Source organism: Heloderma suspectum, chromosome 8 (assembly GCF_057233095.1).
Source record: "Heloderma suspectum isolate Gila_16-S chromosome 8, 16-S_ref, whole genome shotgun sequence".
Lineage (NCBI taxonomy): Eukaryota > Metazoa > Chordata > Lepidosauria > Squamata > Helodermatidae > Heloderma > Heloderma suspectum.
This window is the reverse complement of record NC_139465.1, coordinates 26,168,352-26,189,011: the sequence shown is the minus strand read 5'-3', so window position 1 is coordinate 26,189,011 and position 20,660 is coordinate 26,168,352. Positions and strand designations below refer to the sequence as shown.

The 20,660-nt window shown below is 45.5% G+C and overlaps 1 protein-coding gene across 1 annotated transcript; it reads left to right on the top strand.

Moving 5' to 3' along the window:
- The first annotated feature begins 3,527 nt into the window (after positions 1–3,527).
- On the top strand, positions 3,528–19,259 carry LOC146338989 (chemokine-like factor). The gene is made up of 4 exons (XM_084813260.1): positions 3,528–3,831; positions 12,235–12,393; positions 16,605–16,700; positions 18,694–19,259. Exons 1-4 carry the CDS (start codon positions 3,769–3,771, stop codon positions 18,796–18,798), a joined length of 423 nt encoding a protein of 140 aa, XP_084669386.1. The 5' UTR covers positions 3,528–3,768; the 3' UTR covers positions 18,799–19,259.
- Positions 19,260–20,660: the final 1,401 nt, after the last annotated feature.

Here is a 20,660-nt window from a genome sequence, read left to right as displayed (position 1 = left end):
AGACTCGCTTGCTTAGATCTTCAACGACACACATTTGGGATAAGCTTTCTTTCTTTTTTAAGCCTTTTTGTCTGCTATTTTCTTCTGCCTTCTTTTATACCTTTTTCATATCATTAAAATCTAACACCATGACTGGAAAACATTTGTTTTGTATAGTAGGGCATGGTGGAGCAGATCTAACCATTATACTGCTCCTCTGACTGCATGGTCAGGGCCCATCAAAATCAAGGGAAGGGCGTTCTCATATGTGGAAAGAATTCCAAGCCACCATTTTTGCATCGGCAACTCCACACTGCATGAGTTTTGGCAGAGTGTCAGGTTTGCCTCTGAGCAAATGGAACGTCAGAACAGTTCAGATTTTGAGAAAGAGCTGGAACACATGGGGCAGGAACTTTCTTAGGCTTCAGAAACACAGCTGGGCTTAGAAGTATCACGGGAGAGTGGGGGACTCTCTCTCTCTCACCTCTTAAGTTAAGAGAATTTGCTGCCCCCTTTTTAAAGGGAAACTAACTTTCGTAGTTTCTCTTTGAACTTTTTGAAGGCTGTTTCCTTTGTAGTCTATGAATCTCTAGTAATTTGTATCTGTATGCTTCATTAGGTTAAATGAAATCAAAGCCTTGGAAATCATAGAATCATAGAATAGTAGGGTTGGAAGGGGCTTACAAGGCCATCGAGTCCAACCCCTTGCCTAGTGCAGGAATCTAAATCAGAGCATCCCTGACAGATGGCTGTCTAGCCTCGTCTTGAATGCCTCCAGGGTGGGAGAGCCCACCACCTCCCCAGGTAATTGGTTCCATTGTTGTATTGCTCTAACAGTTAGGACGTTTCTCCTGATGTTCAGCTGGAATCCAGCTTTCTGTCACTTGAGCCCATTATTCCGTGTCCTGCACTCTGGGATTATTGAGAAGAGATCCTGGCCTTCCTCTCTGGGACAACCTTTTAAGTACTTGAAGAGTGCTATCAGATCTCCTCTCCGTCTTCTCTTCTCAAGGCTAAATATACCCAGTTCTTTCAGTCAAATGCAGCTTTTTATCTGAGTGTTGAAATCACAAATCAAACTGTATACTGAGCTGATCACAAACAAACACACAATCTACAACAACGGGAGTTTAAGGCTATGACAAGCCTCACAGTACTTTTTACGGCAAGTCTTTAACTGGCCAAAGTTCCAGTCCATGTGCAGAGTGCCTCTAACAAAGAAGGCTTTGGGCCATAAAGAAGGGATGCGTTTTAACAAAAGCTCTGTGTCTCTTCATCAGTTCGAATGGGGAAGGTGTAACCTTACACCTCTTCTAGATTCCTCCACAGATAAGAACAGAGCAGTGCTGCTCAGCTTTCCAGCTGTGATGCTTTTCTTGTTTGTTTGTTTTTTTTTGCAAATCTCACTCTTTTGTCAGGTCCTCACAGACACCTTCCAGCCTCTCTGCTTGCTAAGGCTAAACCAGCCACGGCGAAGGGGGGTTAGGCAAATCCCCCTTGGCTCTGCTCTGAGTAGGCTGACAGAGATAAGCTCACACAGACTCTGATATTTTAAGAACTTGCTCTGTCTTTGTTTCTTGATTTTGCCACAGTCTTTAAGTCATCAAACAAATCTCTTTCTTCAGAAGTTGCAACTTTTTCAACTGCTTTTGCTTCTTCTAACAAACTTGGATACGGTGGCAGACAAACTGTCTCTGGCGGGCCCCCTCCCTCCCCCAACAACCTCTCCTCCCAACCTAACAGGCCGAATCAGACCGGGGGGAGCTCAGGGCATCTTGGGCAGGGTCTCCCAGTCTTCAAGCTCCTTCCGTGGGGCTTGAATCGGGGGGGGGGGGGAACAGGGGCTTTGGGCTTCACCTCGGAGCATACCATCATGACTTTACAATATTGAACTTTATATTCAACCTTTTCTCACCTTCAGTGGATTTTGGTTGGCACTCATCCAAATGCTGATAACCTCACCTTCCCCGAGGCAAATTTATCTCTTACTACTTGATTCAGACACCACCCGGGGTCTCTTGCCCCTGTGGTCCTTTGCCAGTAACACATTTACACATTTACACTTCTGTAACTAAGGGGGATTCTTTCCGCACCAATTCAACCAACCATCAATATAGGCGAATTGATCCCATTGCCCATTATTCACCACATTTTTATATACAGCATTTACAAGATTTACACCAAAGGATCCTATGTCTGGCCAACTAATTCCAAATGCTGGCCATTCCAATTGACAGAGTGTAACCAGCTTGCCTTTCGACATCTTAGTACACGGAGTCTGACAAACCTCAGACGCTTGACTTTGCTAAAGTTCTTTAGCATGCATCCCAAGGGAGTGGCAGAGCTTTCTAAACGGGAGCTACCCGCCCCCATTGTGCCTACCTCTATTTGAAACCATACACGGAGCCTGACAAACCTCCGACACTGACACGGAGCCTGACAAACCTCAGACGTTTACACAGAGTCTGACAAACCTCAGCCGCTCCGAAGGCAACTCAAACAGAAAGACAGAAGGGAAATCAAGTACTTACTCTGCCCAACACCCTAGTGCCGTCTCTTCAGACCCATTCAGCCTGGTTGACTCAATCAATGGAGTCCACGCCTTTAACCTCCTGGGTGTCCCGACCCCCGTTCTCTGGTGCCGTGGCAGACCTCAAAGGCGGTCCGGCGCGCCCCACGGGCACCTTCGCCGGTTCTGTCGTTTGACCCCAGGGTGGTCCAAGGGACTCCTGACTGCTCCCCAGTTTGTTGCACAAAATGCTAGTGTCGCCCCCTGGAGGCTAGTCCAATTTGCCCCAAAGAGGAGAGTCAACTTCAGGCTGGGTCCAACTCGATTTTATTGTTTGCAAACAGTTCGACAAAGGAGCTCACGCTCAAAGCAGAGTCGACCCTGGGCAACCTCCGCGCTACAGTTTTATCACTTAGCTTGCATTCCTCAGCCAGCGTGTTACTTTTGATTGGTTGCCAGCGGTTTGCTTAGCAACCTTATCTTAGGGTTACTGTCTGCTCATTCCAGGCATGCGCAGCTCTTACAGTACTATGTGCTGCTTAAGACACATACAATGGCTTTTAGGTTACATTTTTACTACACAATGTTCATAAATAAAGCACTGGACGGCGCACAAGCAATCCTACCAATTATTTTCATACAATGTTTATAAATAAAGCCCTGGACGGCGCACAAGCAATGGTACCAATTATTTTTATACAATGTTTATAAATAAAGCCCTGGACGGCGCACAAGCAATGGTACCAATTATTTTTATACAATGTTTATAAAGCCCTGGACGGCGCACAAGCAATCCTACCAGCGTCATATCAACCATATGTTGTGAGGCTAAAATGGGGGAATGGGGGGGGGGATCACGCACACCGCCTTGGGTATAAACGCAAGAAATAAATTTTAAAAAGTGGCAGAACGCGCTTATTCATTTACTGCACGGATACCCCGCCGGCCCGCCCGGCCGAGGAGCGCGGGGCGGCAGGCCGGGCCCCTCTTCCTCCGGCGTTATCGCCACGACGCCGCCGCGAGGGGGCCTGGGCGGCGCGGGAGACGCCGGGTCGCGACGAAGCGAGCGCTTGGACCCGGCGCCGGGGGCCGAGCTGGGGCGGCGGCCTTCGCCCCAACGGCCGTCCCGCCGCCCGCCGGTCGCGCCTGAGAGGAAGCGGGGGGCCCAACCTGGGCTCGCCGCCGCCGGGCGCCGCGCGCCGGGCGCCCCTTCCGGCGCCGCCCGCCGCGCCGGGCCGGCCTGTTGGCGCCGCTGCTTCTAGTTCTCCTCAGAAGCGGCCATGATAGAAGTGAACCAGGCTTTCCCGCGCTCCGTGAGGGGAGGCCTAAAGATTGCCCGCATGGTACGAGGCCCGGCTGAGGAGGAGGAGGAGGAGGAGGGGTGGGGGGCCGGAGGAGGGGGGCTGCCTCAGGGGGCAGAATTTCTCCCCCCCCATTTTTAAAAATTAATTAAGACCGGTGTGTATGTGTGGGCTCTTCGTTCGGGCCCTCCTTCCTCCGCGTTTTTTCAGGCCCAGCGCTGAAGCAAGGGTGGGCGAGGACGTGCCTCTGAGCGTGTGCAGAGTGCATTTCCCTCGCAGAGCCCCCCCCTCCCCTCCCCTCCCCTCCCCTCCCCTCCGCGGATTCAGGGATTCCACGTCCCTAAAATGTGGAGCGGGAGGGGTGTTCCCCTGGAGCCCTGGCATCCCTCCTCCCTTTTTTTGGGCGGGGGGGGTAGTACCGATTCAACGCCCGGCAGAACGATGCTCTGTATTTTATTGCTGCGGGCGGTTTGCCGCGTTTCTCCAAGGGAGTGCCCTAAAAAACTGAACGTCTGCGGGGATTGCCCGGGTGGTGGCTGGCGATGCCCCGGTGGTGGCTGGCGATGAGCGGTGCCGCTTGCCCATGCCTGTGCCACGGTGGGCATTTTAGGGCGCAATCCTATGCATGTTTAGGCAGAGGAAAGGCCTACAACTCCCAGCATGCCCCAGCCAGCCTAGGCTGGCTGGGGCATGCTGGGAGTTGTAGGCCTTTTCCTCTGCCTAAACATGCATAGGATTGCATCCTTAACGGTGTTCTTTCTTTCTTTAGTGCTCTTTCTTTCAGATGGCTGCCCTTCGCTGTATAGCTAGGAGAAGGAGTGTCTATAGAGCCTTTTAGGGTAAATACTATGCATGTTTAGACGCAAAAAAGTCCCGCATGCCCCAGCCAACCAGGCTGGCTGGGGCATGCTGGGAGTTGTAGGCCTTTCCTCTGCCTAAACATGCATAGGATTGCATCCTTAACGGTGTTCTTTCTTTCTTTGGTGCTCTTTCTTTCAGATGGCTGCCCTTCGCTGTATAGCTAGGAGAAGGAGTGTCTATAGAGCCTTTTAGGGTAAATACTATGCATGTTTAGACGCAAAAAAATCCCGCATGCCCCAGCCAACCAGGCTGGCTGGGGCATGCTGAGAGATGTAGGCCCTTTTTCTGTCTAAACCTTGCATAGGATTGTGCCCTTGATCATTTTAAAGGAAATGGCAAATACCAAGACGGCTGCTCCAACTCCTCTAAGCACAACCCTGCTATTTCTCTCTCTCTCTCTCTCTCTCTCATTTGCTTCTTTATGTTGTGTGCATTCCCCCTCTTCTCTCTCTGGTGTTGCATTACAAATCTTCCCAAATTAAAAGTTGCGTGTACTCACACAGGACAGTACTGTGTGTGTATGTGGGTATATAGATACAGATATAGTTAAACCCAGCCCCCTTCATTATATGGAGAGTATACAAGAGGTTCCCTGCAAGAGGAAAAAAGGCAGGATAATAATGTAATAATAAAAAATAAAAAATATGTAACTGTTTATATATTTATTTATTTGGTTTTAAACATTTTTTAAAATAGTAGCTATGTCTAGTTTGACTTTTTGTCAGACAGAATAGAAAAGTCACACAGTTTGGCTTTTTGTCAGATAAAATACCTGCCTGATGATTAGCAAAACTCCAAACCATGTAGCTGTTGCTGCTCCTATTTAGTGCACATTAGAGATGGAAGGCCTGAGGGGAAAAAAATGGAAAAATTGGGGAGGGGGAGTGTATGTGTTAGGGGGGGTGTTTCCAAGGGCCCTTTTTGTTTTTTCCCCCCCAAATTGAACATCTTTGGATTATGAAATATTTTCTTTTAGAATGATGAATAATATATTTAAGACAAAGTGTTTATATGCTTGGGTCTATGGAACTGACTGCCACAGTTTTTAATAAAGTTCCCAATTAGACTTCACCACTACGGAATGCTGCATCAGCTACAAAACCTTTAATTGTGGCCACTAGAATAAACCCTCGTTGTCTAAAAGAAACTCAGTAGCCCGATTCCTATGGCATAGGCATGGGATTGACACCACCACTAGAGACAAACTTTCAAAATGAACAAAAAATAAGATGTTCATTACAAATGAGAATAAAATGTCACTCTTCAGATATTAGGTTGAGATTGCTTAAAGGTTCTTAAATTAAATACGGTTGTTTACCATTTCTAATAGGTGAGAGCAGGGGTGTCGTGAGAAAAGCCCACCTGGGCACAGGCTCTGGATCTTTTGAGCTGTGCTAATTTCCTTTTTTTTTTACATTTTCTCTTTGACTTGCATTAGAAAACAGAAATGGCCATAACATTTTTATTTTGTATGATAAATACATGACATTTGGAGACCTGGTAGCCCCCATGGAGCTGATTGAACCTGCCCAATTTCAGGCAATTAGGTAGAGTGGCTTTTGTGCTAGTCACAGGTACAATTTTTGTGTGCTTCCACATACGTGCATAGAGGTTGGGGACCTGGCAGCCCCTATATAGATGACAGAATCTGCCAAATTTCAGACAGGCCTAGTGGCTTTTGTGCTAGCCACAGGTAAAAATTGCTTTTTTCAAGAAAATGTGTCAAAGCAAAGAGCTATAAATTTTTTTATTCTTCCACAGAAGTGCATTGAATTTGGGGACCTGGCAGCCCCTATATAGATGACTGAACCTGCCAAATTTCAGACAGGTCCAGTGGCTTTTGTGCTAGCCATGCGTAAAGCTTCCTTTTCTCAAAGACTGAAACAATAAGTAAAAACTGCCAAGCCACACAGGGGATTAGAGATCCTAATCAGAAGGTATTTAAGGTGACAATTAAGAGGTCACTATCCCTAATCTCTGGTGTAGGTTTTTTTTGAGGTGCAAAAAACCCCACTCCCCCTACTCTTCTGCTCTTACATGCCCACTGTTGGGAGCTTGCTTGCAATGAAATTTTGAAGAGGGAGAAGGAACGGAAGAAAGAGCTTAATGTGAAATCCTGGTATTTCACACAGGACCTGATTTTACTGCCCCAAAGTGGAACCTTTGTCTTCTGCAAAAGTTTAGTAGCTTCAGTACAGCGATCCAATCAGCCTCCACAAACTTCTTTCTCCCCCTCCACTTTAATTTCTCCGAAATAGCTGTAGGACTCAAATTATTTCAAAAGGAGGGTTAGTACTATGTGGCGTCATGATCGAGAAACTGCTAAGGCTTTTAAGCAGGTTCTAACAGTTTTAAAAAAGCTAGAAAATCCTTCAGCCGCTCACCTCATAAAGTTAAATATGTGCAATCCTTACAAACGCCCCCCCTCGAAGCCTCCTAAATTCCTTTGAAATACTACCTCCCTGAAAGGAGCCACTTGGCTTAGGGAATTCTCTCTAACCCCCCTCCCCCTGCATTTCCAATCACCATTCTTCTTTTCTTCTTCCCTCCCCCATCCTGTTCTTTCTTTCTCTTCTTTATTCCACCCAGAGCATATCTTGAGGAATTCTTAAAGAGAATTCTCTTTGGTGGGTAAGAGAAGTTCTGAACTGTATTTGACTTTATAGAAATAGACAAGAGGGTTGGTTTTTCTCCTTCTCACTCAAGTCTTTGAGAAAAGTGGGTTCATATGGTTGCAGAGAAACAAATCTGGGGCTGTTTTGTTTGTCAGTTACCATTATCCAGCAATAGGAAGGGCTGTAGCTCAGTGGTAGAGCACATGCTTGGCTTGCAGAAGGTCCCACATTCAATCCCCAGCATCTCCAGGTAGGGCTAGGAAAGAATCCTGCCTGAAACTCTGGAGAGCCTCTGCTGCCGGTCAGTGTCAACAATATTGTGCTAGATGGACCCAGGGTCTGACTCGGTATAAGGCAGCTTCCTATGTTCCTATGAACAGAAAGCTTCAATAAAAATAGGAGTTTTTGGTTTGTTTTTTTAAATGGAGGGAAGATAAATACTGCTCATTTATACAATCCTATGTATGCCTACTCAGGAACCCCATTATGTTTAATGAGGCTTACCTTCAGGAAAGTGTGCATAGGATTCCAGCACAAGTTACTTTTGCGGGGAGGTTTGCATCCTGATGTTCTGCATGTTTACTCAAAAATACGTCCTGAGTTGTGAGCATGGTATTGCAGGCTTAATACAGTGCCTTCCCAATTCCATCCAATGAATTGACTACCCTTTCAGCTCAGTCTTATTCATGTTTTGTCATTTGTGGGTTTGGGGTTTTTTTGCATGAACTCTTGCTTCAGTGGTGAGGGAAAGGCACTTAGTACCTGCTCAGAGTTTCTCCGTAACTTAGCCCTAGTTTTGAAAACAGACTCATTGGCTGAAACCTGGTGACGTCTTGGCACAAATGAAGTTATGGGGAGGAATATACATTGAGAGCTTGTGCATAACAAGGAAGAGATAGAGGAGAGTTGCACAAAACATGACATCTGTTTTTATGAAGAGTTGCTGGAGGATGGTAGGATGAGGAGGGATGGTTGCATGGAGGGGAATAGAATTGGTAGGGGGAGAATGTAAGTGCTCAGTGGTGAAAGAAAAGCATTCTGCATATGCTCAAGGAATCTATATTTAAGAACATAAGAAGAGTCACGCTACATCAGACCAAGGTCCATCTAGTCCAGCATTCTGTTCACACAGTGGCCAACCAGATGCCCACGGGAAACTCACAAGCAGGACATGAGTGCAATAGCACCTTCCCACCCATGTTCCCCTGCTGCTAACATTGGTGAAGTGTAAATAAATTCTAGTCATTCTAAATTTGCATGCAAAGTTCCAGAAACTTTGCAGGTTTCTTGCCTGGGGGACACCTCTAATGACCTATGCATTTTCATACAAATTCACCCAAAAAGTATAGGAGAAGGGGTAAAGGGAAGGGAAAGCAAATCATTCCCTGCTCCAAACTGGAGAACTCCCCTTCCACATGAACTGCTGTACCTATCCTTCTGAAACGTTGCTGGTTTCTTACTTAGGGACAACTCTAGGCTGTCTGTAATTTTTTGAACAATGATCCACAAGAAAAATAGGGAGATAAGTGCATCCTCTTTTGGAGATCTCAGAATGTCAAGGCCACCCTTGCACAAAAACCCTTGTGGCTATCATTGAAATTTGGCAGACGTGATCTCCTCTGATGGGGCAATGAATCCTGAAATGTTTATCCAATTCTTCCAAGGAATAAAAATGTTAATTGGCAGTTCCCTTCAAAAGAAAATCAAAATATAAACCCTGCACCTATTTTTCTCACATTGGGCAGGTGTACTCCCCTTCTAGGGGGCTACTATGCCCGAAATGATCATCCAGTTCTGACCAAGATAAAAAGTTACAGGTTTTTTTAGATTTCCAATGGTAGTCAACAGGAAGCATAAAGACTCCTTTTCCAAACCTTGACTCAGGTTTGGTGCTGAGCTGAAATGGTCTGACTACCAATTGGCCCAAGCAGAAGCGGGATGTTTTCCAGAATGCTGAGTTGGGTCTGAGTTGAAGTGGGGTGGGGGGTCAGTGCACACTTCTGATGTATGTATGTAATCTATACACACATGCAAGCACACCACATGCACACACCGCACACACATACATATATATATTAGAGGTGCACTTAGACCCGGATATACTGTTTATATATATGCAAATATGTGTTATGGGCCTGTGCCCCAGATCTTTTAAGAACCTAGCAATGCCCTTGGGTGAGAGAATCTTCCCCAGCTAAATAAGCTCTCAGTGGCCGGGTTTGCACAATCACAGGGGGAAACCACGCACTCTGGGTTGTTTCCCCTGCGCGTGCTGCTCCCGTGCCCGGCATTTGCTTAATTACCTGTGCCACATTGCAGGTTGCCATTTCATCCAAACCTGGTGTGCAGCCATGGATTGCGGGGTGAGCTAGAAGCCACCCCCGCCACACCACACACCAGGTTTGGACGGCACAGCAACCCATGATGCAGTGCGGATAATTAAACAATGACAGGCAGGGGCGGGGGAAACAACCCATGCTCCATGGGTCCCCTGCTGATCATGCGAACCCAGCCAATTATTGGGTTTGCACGATATGACAACCCATCGTGGGTTGTCGTTTGAAACAAGCCACGGTGGGTTGTTGTGTTGTCCGAACCTGAACATCTCCCCGCAGGGTGGGCTAATTTTTTAGAACAAGCTACGGCAACAACCCGTGGCTTGTTGTGGGGGTTGTTTTACCACAGTGTGTTGTCGTGTTGTCTGAACCTGGACATGCTAGCCCATCATGAACAAAGGGCATTGGGCAGCGAGCAGCTCAGCAAGAGCAGCAGAAAACCCTGCTGCTCTTTCCAAGCTCAACTGCAACTGCTGTTTGTGATTGCAGACGAGCTGCTGCACGTGCCCCTTGCCAGTGACAGCCCCTCCAACGGTGCCCAAATGGCACTTTGGAGGGGCTGCCACTGGCTCCCGCCATTCCCCCCATCCCTACTCCAGTCATGATCTCAGTCACAGTTGGAGCCCTTTTTATTTTCCCTTCACTTTTTTGCACAAAAGCGGGGCTGGGGGTGGGGTGGGGATTGCATTTTCCTGGCCCCTGTGGAATGCGTGCAATGCCCTGCTTTTTTTAATCACATTTTTGGAGTTGCGCAAGTGCGCAGCTCCGACTGTCAGAAATATACAGCCTTGCCCTGCCTGAACCCTTATGTTTGACAGCTCAAACATACAAGGTAGCAGGCAAGGTAGCTAGGCTGTATAGAGGCTGGTTTGACAGCCGTTGACAGGTGGGGATATGAGGTGTAGATCACCTCCTTAGCAGGTTTATCCCCAGGGTTCAAAGGGTTGCCCTGAACCTTGGGGGGTGCCCTGCTAAGAATCCCCACTTGCCCAAGCCCCCAGCAACTCATTTTCAGGGTTCCCAACTTGCCACCCCATTTTTCACTCCCAAAACAGCTGTCAAACTGGAAGCAGTTACTGCGATTGGGAGCAAAAAACAGGGTGGGCGCACTTTTCTATGAAAAACAGTTGGTGCCAACTTGTGGGATCCCCAAGGGTCAGGGCAACCCTATAAATCCTGGGGATCACCTGGGTAAGTGGATGATCTTGAGCACTTTAACAGGTGGAGAAAAGTGCTCAAGATTTTTTTATATATTTATTTTATTTGTGGCATTTCTACATCGCTGAATATAATAAAATCTCTCAGCGGTTAGCAAGGTGATCCCTGATGTTTCAAGTGTTGCCCCAACCCTTGGGGGTTCCCCCTTCAAGTCCACCCCTCCCCAACTTCACAGCAACTGTTTTTCATAGAAAAGTGCATGTCAACCCTTTTTCACACCGTTTTGCCCTAGCCGCGATTGGAGTGGGCATGGGTTCTGCCGCCACGTCCCCTGGAATACCGGGCAGGGCTTGCTGGAGGACCAAGGGGGAAGGAGGGGGGAAACAATCTACAGTGAGCCCAATCTCTATCAGGTGCACAAACTACACACTGTGGGTTGTTCGCAAAAGAACCCACACTGCGCTGCTTGTCACCCACAGTGGGCTGTTGTGTCACGCGAACTCGACCAATAGCTTTTCCTTCAGATCAGATTTCCCCAAACTCCACCTCAACCAATTCCTCACAATCAGAAACAGATGCTGTACACTAGTCTTCCTCTGCCTCCAGTTCTTCCTGCTTCTTCTGGCTTGATTCAGGATGATTCAGATGTTTCAGGGACTACCTGTTGAAGTTCCTTCTGATCAGACATAAAATATATTGTGTATAATTTCCTTGCTCATAAAATTATCATGTTTAGTATAATAAATATTAAAGTATAGTTTATTCAAACAATACTTTCAAATTTACAGAGTTTACTTTTAAAAGTTTCTAATTTTAATGATAACTTTATGGGCAAACCAAGTTATACATAATATCCTTTAGGTTCCTAAGGCAGCCTCCCACTACCTGGTGCCTCCAGATGCTTTGAAGTACAACTCCCAGTCTTCCTGACCAGTGGCCAAGCTGCCTGGGGCTGATAGGAGCTGGAAGTGCAAAACTTCTGGAGGGCACATGGTTGGAGAAAGCTGTTCTAAAGCAACAACGATCTGTAAAAAATGCTAAAAAAAATAAGTATTGCATATTTTTCCATTTCCCCCCAAATTTCTGATTTTTCCATGGCTTCAAAATTTCTGGAAATTTTACTTGTCTAGTGCACACACATGCACTCTGTTGGGGACTCATGGACAGGTACCCTTTTTGTCGCTCCCACCACATCTCTGGTATACCTTGTGTTTGGTATAGTATTTACCTCTTTGTATCACAGCCATAAAATACACGAGGGGATATAAGATCCGTTCAAGCCCATGAACAAAATAACCATAAATGAAATTTGTCCCTAATAGAACACTGATTAAGCAAATAACAAATGTTGAATGAATATATTTTGGTAGGGTTTTAAGCTTTGTGCTTGATTCAGGTAGAGAATTTGGCAGTGCTCTTGTATTTTTAGTGTGAGTATATGACACCGAATAAATATTCAGCCTTTTTTCTTGCAGGTCATAGCTCTCACAGCAACCATCTCTTTTGGAGTTGGTGGTTCTCCTGAAGCATATCTAACACTCACTATCATAGAACTTGTCGTTACTTCATTATTCTTTGTAATGTATCTGCTGGATCTGCAAAGAGTGTTGACGTGCTTATTTTGGCCCTTGGCTGTAAGTATTAATTTGTGCAAATCTGTGTATACATTTTGAGGCCAATTTTAAAGGCAGGTGCACTAGAACTTAGCATAGCTAGGTGATATAATCATTCTTGAAAAATAAGCTAGGGACAAATAGATTTCTGCCCGTTAATACACAGTTCTGTCTCTGGACGTAGTATGCATATATTTATACATGCATATATTTTGCTCAGGCTGCGCTCCTAAGCACACTTACTAGAGAGTAAGTTCCATTGAACACTCTAAGACTTACTCCCGTGCAAGCGTGAATAGGATTGCACTATACATCACTTGATACAATCTACTTAAATTGTTTTAAGTGAACACCTAAAAATGTAAAATATGACTGCTACAAATATATATTTGCAAACACAGGTACAAGCATCAGGGAGCAAAATTTGTCAGTGGCTCCCAGTTCAGCATACCTTTACCATTTAATGTGTGAAATGGCCCTCACATCTGAAATGATCACTTGATGCTGCAGTCACGGAGTAGTGAACAAGTGTGTTAAGTCAAAAGCTAACCTTGAATTGTTTTGTGAATTTTGTGCTGGTCGAGAATTATCATTCCTAGTCTTTTTGTATCTGATGATGCAACATGCTTAGTGTAATATATTATGTAACTGACGTTTTGGCCCTTCACTAGGTTCCCAAAACTACGTGGTTCAGTAGATTTACAGTACAATCCTATTGGGATGCCAGGAGGGAACTCAGAGGCTGACAGGCATCCTGTGCAAAGCCAGAGGAGCACGGAGGTGATCTTCCCCTCCACACTCCTCCCGCTCTGCATTTTTGCTTGATGGGTGTTTTCACCCATCTAGCTGGTACTTTGCATTGTGTGAAGGAAGGAGGCTGGAGGATTCTTCATAAGCCAGCCTCCCTAGTCCCCTCCCCTTTCCTGCCCACAGAACCGCCCCGTGTGGCAGCCAGTGCAGTTCTCTCCACGTTGGCTGCGAGGGGGAAGGGCATGGGGTGGGGAGCTCAAACTCCTGGATATGAGGTTGGAGCGCTGTCTCCGCCTTCTGATCCAGGAATCCGAACCATCCTATGGCCCTTCAGATGCTGTCTAGAGGCCATAGGATTGCTCTCTTAATCTCTTTACTGGGGGGGGGGGTGTCTGTGGTTCAGTGGTAGAGCACGCGTTTTGCATGTAAAAGGTCCCAGGTTCGATCCCCGGCATTTCCATATAGGGCGGGAAAAACTGCTTGTAACCCTGAAGAGCTGCTGCCGGTCAGTGTCAACAGTGCTCTGGTGGACTTACTGGCACCACCACCACAGTCTGGGGCATGTCGCTGTGAGCCACCCACCATTTTAAATGTAATGCCGCATGTAGCATCATTCCGGGGCACTGCAGGAAATTTAACCTGGCAGGTGGTTCGCAGTTGCCAACCACTAGGTAAAATCAAGCCAGGGGAACAGACGGGGGGAACAGTCAAAACTAGGTGTGCTTCTAGACAGATGGTCCTAGCACCACAGTTCAAAAGGCATTATTCAGCTATTCCGTCTTTTCCTACTTAACGGATTTTCTGCGGTAACAAAAGATGGAAGTGTTGGGAAACATGGGATGGTTACAAATGATAGGCATCATTGTCCAGATGCCCCCCCCCCCCCCGGCAAAAATTCTGTGAATGAGTCAGGTCAATTGCGCAGTAAGGATGCAATCCAATGCATGTTTAAACAGAAAAAAGTCCTGAACTCCCAGCATTCCCCTACAATGCTGGGAATTGTAGGTCTTTTTTCTGTCTAAACGTGCATAGGGTGGTGCCCTAAAAGCCTTGTCTGAAAGAAAAAAAACCAGATGCCAGCACTGGTGGGAAGGATGGCAGGTATTGACACCATTCCTAAAGAACCAAACTAGATCAGGATTTTGTTCTTTTTAACTAATTTTCAGCCGCACTAGATGCTTTGAAGATCAAGGAAGTGCTACTGAGTGAGGGAGTGTGGGGGCATCAATTCCTTGATCTTAATCCTCCCCACCCACAAACTGCTATTGGCTCCAGGAGGGGGTGGGGGAGCAACATACAGGGAGCTGTAAAAAAATGGCAAGAGGAGATTCCTCATCTTGGGTCTGTGGCTGCCATGTCACATCTAGCTTCACCCTGAGAATACATTGCCTCTTTCCTTGCAGTATTTTAAAACATTCCATTTAGTTATTGGTATTGATCCTTTTTCTGCTACACTTGGCAGTTATTTTGCAATTGAGTTGTGCTGAATAAAAAGCATTTAAATTAGAAAGATTAGAATTTACCAGAGGATAAATTCACATTTATCTCCATGTTTCCAAAATAATTTACTCCAAATGTTGCGAGCACTTCACATGCATTATCTAGTTGTAATCCTTGCAACAACCCTGTAAGGTAGGCCAGTGTGGCTATCCCGCATATTGCAGATGGGTGGACCAAGGCTAAGGCCGCCTCATGAGTTCATTGCAGATGCGAGATTCAAAGCAGAGTCTTCCTGATTCATGGCTCAGTCTCTTAGCCACTATGCTTCACCAGCTCTCAATTGATAATTGATTTGACTTCCACAGTAATTCCTGTGCTTGTTGTAACTGCATGCTGATATTACTGTTGTTAGCCTTCCCCAACCTAGTGCCCTCCAGGTATTGTGAACTACAACCCCCATCCTCCCCAGCCAGCATGCCCAATGGATGTGAGTGCATACAGGAAGGCGGTGGCCATGCTGGGTGGGGATGATGGGAGTTGTAGTCTAACACACCTGTCAGGTGCCAGACTAGGGAAGGCTGAATTACATCCTCTTTGGCTCTTCATGCTAGGAAGGGTTAGTCCATATTCTTTTCCAGGGAGTAATGGAGGATGCTCTGGCTGATAAGCCTGTGCTAAGCAACTCAAGTTACTCTAGATGTCAGAACTACATCATCATTATCATATTTAGTTCTTAATCACATAATAAACGAGGCTCTGTTCCATATATAACATAAGGTTGACAATGACAAAACACTGCCTGCAAGCATACATTCTAAATATTATTTCTTGAACACGTGCTTCACCTGGGGTATGTTTGGAAATTATGAAGTGTGAACTCCTTAGCAGTCCAGGCATTACTGATGGAAGGCCACTTGGTGTCACTGTCGCATGGATTTGGATGCTCATCTTTTGCTTTTTACATGGTGTAAGAAAGATGGCTCAACATGATTTACATTGACTTGTTTTGCCATAGACTTTTTTCTGCTGCCCAGTATAGGATTAATTCCAGTCCAGCATGTATATTTAAGCTTACCCACTCCATTATTTTATAAGCAACTTTTCACTGTTGTATTTACTAGAATTTACATTTTGGTTCAATAAAACAAAGGTAAAAATAAATAAACGCACAGAAAAAGAGAACAGATATATGAGGTGGATGAACAGGTAGCACTAAGAGAAAAGATGGTGGAGTCAGGTGTTCGGCAATGATACAATTAATACATATTATTTGAGCTTCTTTCACTGAGCGTAGGTTTTGGTGAAGACCATATCATATAAACTAATAGCAAATTCAGTTCTCCAAGTGCCGATCCTTATATAGCCAAAATGGCACCACCCACACATGAGGAGGGATCAACAGGCTTGGGGGGAAAGCTCCCAACATTTACGTAAGTACAACAAAAGTGAGCGGGGGAGCCGTACTGGGAAGAAACAGTCTCAAAAGAGCCTAACAAGGACTGAGCATGCTGAGTGGGCAGGGGTGATGAAAACCACACAGTGGGGGAAGGGAGTGGAGTATTCTGGTCAGGCACACTGAACAGAAGCACTCCACACTGCAATATTTTGTTGCAGGTCCCACTGCGTCCACATAAATTAGTTCCCAGTATCCTTACTTGAAAATGCTACAGTTCCTTAAGGGAAAGGACGTGCAGGTCCAGTATCAATATTGAATCAAGGATGGGGATTGGGTAGCTTTTGCCAGTGTTGCACCATTAGACAGAATAAGGCAGCCCTCTCAGGCAGCTGATTTTGAGAAGCACGCAAGAACAGCAAATGGTTAGTTATTTAGTTATTAGTATTGTATTTTTACAACTATAGTGGGAGTGGGGAGAGACGTTCGTTTGTGGGATTTTCTGCTTCAAGTGCCAAAATAACTTGGCCGGCTTTGACTAGTATGCAAATACTACTTTGAGTAGTATTGGGGGCAGGGGGCCATTTACTGCTCTTTCTCAAGCAGCAAAATGTCTTGGATCAACACTGTGTATTGTGGTGTTTTTCAGGATGCTTTCAACTCTCTGGTGGCAGCACTGTTCCTCTTCATTGTGGGCCTGTGTGCAACAATAATTAAGACCATAGTTGAAACTTTAGTTGGAGGAGTAAGTAAGATACAGTTCTAAAGTAGTAATGCTTGAAAGTACCCATTGCATCTATGTGAGATCTCCGTTTGTGTGGGACGGGACAGTCAGGGTCAGAGAGCAGGTTTTGCCCTTACTACAGCTGTGCCCCAACACATCACTTTACTTTCCCCTGTTGGAATGAATGGCAACCATTCGTTCACATGGAAGAATGTAAAGGGGGTATATTTCGGGGCATCAGTGGGTTGGAGGCTAAACCTGCTAATTGGCTCTGGTGACTACAATATCTTGGGTAAAGTGTACGTCCCTGCCTTCCTATGTATTTTGTTCCATAGAACTGAATGGGAGCCAATGGGTCCTTTGGGATGTAACTTTCCCAGCTTGCTAAACTGTGGTTGTTAAACTGTGTTTGGATCTCAACCATTGGCAGGAGGTTTCTACCTGATACAGACAGCTGGTGTGGATCCCCATCCAGAATGGGATCCCAGCAAAAGGGTAAAGCTTAAAACTGCCCCCACCAGTGTCCCAATCCAGATCGGAGGCCCCATGCCTGCTACTTATTCTAAAAAGTAAACAAAACACCATTCACACAGTTGCTAATTGCATGAATGGTGTCACATCCACTTTGGCATAAGTAACAGTGAAATCGGTGGGATTTTGCAAAAGTTAACTCTTGTCCATGTATAGTGAGTTATCGTTATTCAAGGAAGACCAGTAATCATATTTTGCACATTAAAACAGAGCAACAACCTACCAGTTCAAATCATATCTCGTATTTAAAAGAGAAGACTATCAGATGCTGCATACATTGCTGATCAAATCTGTTAAGTACATAAATTAGGGAGAATGTCTGGAGGAGGTTTTGAGGAGAGTCGTTCAAAGAATGTGAGGGAGGAAAGGGAGACTAGGAAGCAGTGGTATAGTGATAAATTTTGAAGTGTAGGCACTCATCATGACATCCGTATGACCCCTCCACACACATACCCCTCCACACACACCAGGAGAGTCCAAAAATGCAGGCAACTTTGTTGATCTATATCAACCAACTAGTTCTAAGAGTTTTCATTTCCAGGAGCAGGCATTTTGTAAAGGTAATGGGTCTTAATTTCCCATTCAAGGCAAGACACCCAGAAATACTTGGCATTAAACAGGGAACAGTTGCAGGGAAAATCCAGTTCTCCCCCAGCTACTGTGAGGATTGCAGCTAACCTCAGAGGGAACAGGCAAGTCCAAGAGGGGTGGCAGATGACGTCAGTGTGCCTGCTAATAAAAATGTGCCATCCCTGTGAGCCCTGGCTGCGCTACACCACTGCTACGAAAGCTAGAGAGAACTAAAAACAGCCATCCAGAGAAGATGGTGGAAGGGCAGCGGGAGCCACTGTCATCTTTTCCCCTCACACAGGGATCATTCAACAGCAAGTGGTAAGACATTAAGGCCCACGGCTGTATCCCAGCCCAGGACTGTATAGCCTGAAGTAGACTATCATCTACTTTCAGACTGTGTACATTGCTGTCCAAACCTGGTAAGTACATAAATTAGTCTTCTCCCTTATGTCCAAAGTTTTGTCTGACAAGCAACCATTCCCATTTTATCACAGTCGGGGCGCAATCCTTCGCATGTTTAGACAGGAAAAAGCTCTACAACTACCAGCATTCCCCAGCCAGCATGGGTGGCTGGGGAATGCTGGGAGTTGTAGGACTTTTATGTGTCTAAACATGCATAGGGTTGCGCCTTTGGAGTAAGATATCGAAACGTCCTTGGCGTTTCCTAGTAGGATACAACTGATGGTCAAGCAAGGCCAGAGGAGATGATTGCCAAGTAAAAGGAGAGAAATTACGGAATGTGAGATGGAAGCAATTTAATATCTTATTTATCTATCACAAATTAAATATTTAAATGGAATACTGACAAACCAGGACTAAGTTACTTAGCTTTCACATTATGTGATTCAATAAAGATAATGTTCAGTACATTTTGTTCTGGAATCTGAACCACTTTTTATTTCATTTGCAGGTGTTTTGTCTGATTTTGTTTGTCCTTTGTATAGCAGATGCCGCTTTTCTCCTGAGGAAGATTACTTTTAATAATGCTGCACCAAGGGATGTTTCTCATAGATAGAATAGCCAACAACACAAAGTGTAATTTATAATCCATTTGGGAAAACCTGTTGAGCGAGCAGTTGTTCTTGTCGCTTTTTCTTGTTTTTTTCTCTAAAAACAAAAGAGCCAGTCCAGCCAAACAAGCACTTTTAATCTTATTGATTTCAACAGGAGAGTTTTAAAGCATGTGCTTAACTCTCCCGTCAAAATCAGTTCTATCTAAAAATGCTTGATTTCAGCTGGATTGTGCCCTTTGATTAAAACATGTATCTACGAATTTAAATATGTTCTTCTGCCCTTCTTTTCCAAACGTCTTCCCTTTTCACCAGTATGAACAATCCATAAATAAAAGCGGTCCATGTATTTTAAGAAATAACAGTTCTAACCAATGTTATATTTCAAATGATTATCAGGTGACATGGTGTGTGATAAATCTTAATGTTTAAAATTAAAAGGCTTACCTGTAATAATATCCAGTCACAAGTGTGTATTGTTGAACATACTCCTTACTGCTGCAAGTGGTTAGAAGTGCAACGGTAGCACTGAAGGGTTTAGGCTGCAATCCTGAACACACTTTCGAGGAGTAAACCCTATTGAACTCAATGGGTTTTGCTTCCTGGTAAACAGGCATAGGATTGCCCTGTAAGGGCTTTTTTTTTTTTTTTAATGAGAGCGCTGGTGATTCATGGTGCCTTTATAGTTTGTGCTTTCTTTACAAATATATCAGCAGAGCACAGTGGAAGCAAGCAAATTCCTAAAAATAGTCAGTTTCAGCCTACCCTACCTCACAGGGTTGTTTGAGAATAAAAAAAGGAGGCACCATTTGCACCACTCCAAGTTCCTTGATGGAAAAGTGGGATATGAATAGATAGGGCTAACTCCCCAGCTGCGCCCTGTCCAGCTAAACAGCTGTCTCTGCCTCCCTTGGTCTCTAAATTGAAAAATGCCAAATGCTTTCCAGGAGCACAGATCTCAGAACCTACCCTTTGCAGGTTAATTGCCCATTCAAGTAGGTAAAACAACACATTTGAACCATTAATTCCCATTGAGGTAATATCAACCATCATCCCTGCCTGTTAAGCATTCAGCTTAAGAAAGGATGGCCAGCCAGTAGCTGTTGTACCATATAAATGTGGTATTTTATTTAAAGCAGGGGTGGGGATTTTTTTTCAGCCTGTGGGCTGAATTAGTTCCAGGCAAGCATGTTGGGGGCCCATGGGGCCACACCCCCAAAGTGGGCAGGGCCATTCCATTACTGGCATGCGGTCCCAACGTGATTGACCAGACCCCGTTCACACCTACACTGCAATCAGGCTTTTTAGAAGCCACCCTTGGTGGGGATTTAGGTTTTTTAGAAAGGCTACTTGCAGTGGGGGAGGGGTCATTGGGGGGGAATTGGAAAGGGGAGGGTTGGCCCTTCATCCCCAGCAATGACTTCCCCCCTCCCCAAAAAACACCCTCCACATTGCATTGAGACATTTTAAAGGCCTCCATTGGTGTCTGACTGCAATTTGGGGGGAGGGGTCACAGTGTTGGGGAGAATTAGCCCATCCCTTGCCAATAGTGACACCCCCCACTGAAAAGGCCTCCATTAGCAACAATGGAGGCTTTAACAAAATCTAAATACAGCAGGGGAGGAGTGATTTTTCAGGGAGCCACGCCTGGGGAGGGGAATGCTCACTCTTCCCAGCAGCAACCTCCCCTGAACCACCACCCCCTGCTGTAATTAGGAATTTAAAAGTCTGTATTGTCACTGGTAGAAGCTTTCTTAAAGCCCCAGTTGCCCCGGGAATGAGACCAAATCCCTTATCTCTGATCAGAGGGCAAGTGCTGGATGGGGAGCTCCCAGCCAAAGGTTGCCTTTCCTAATCTAGAGCATAG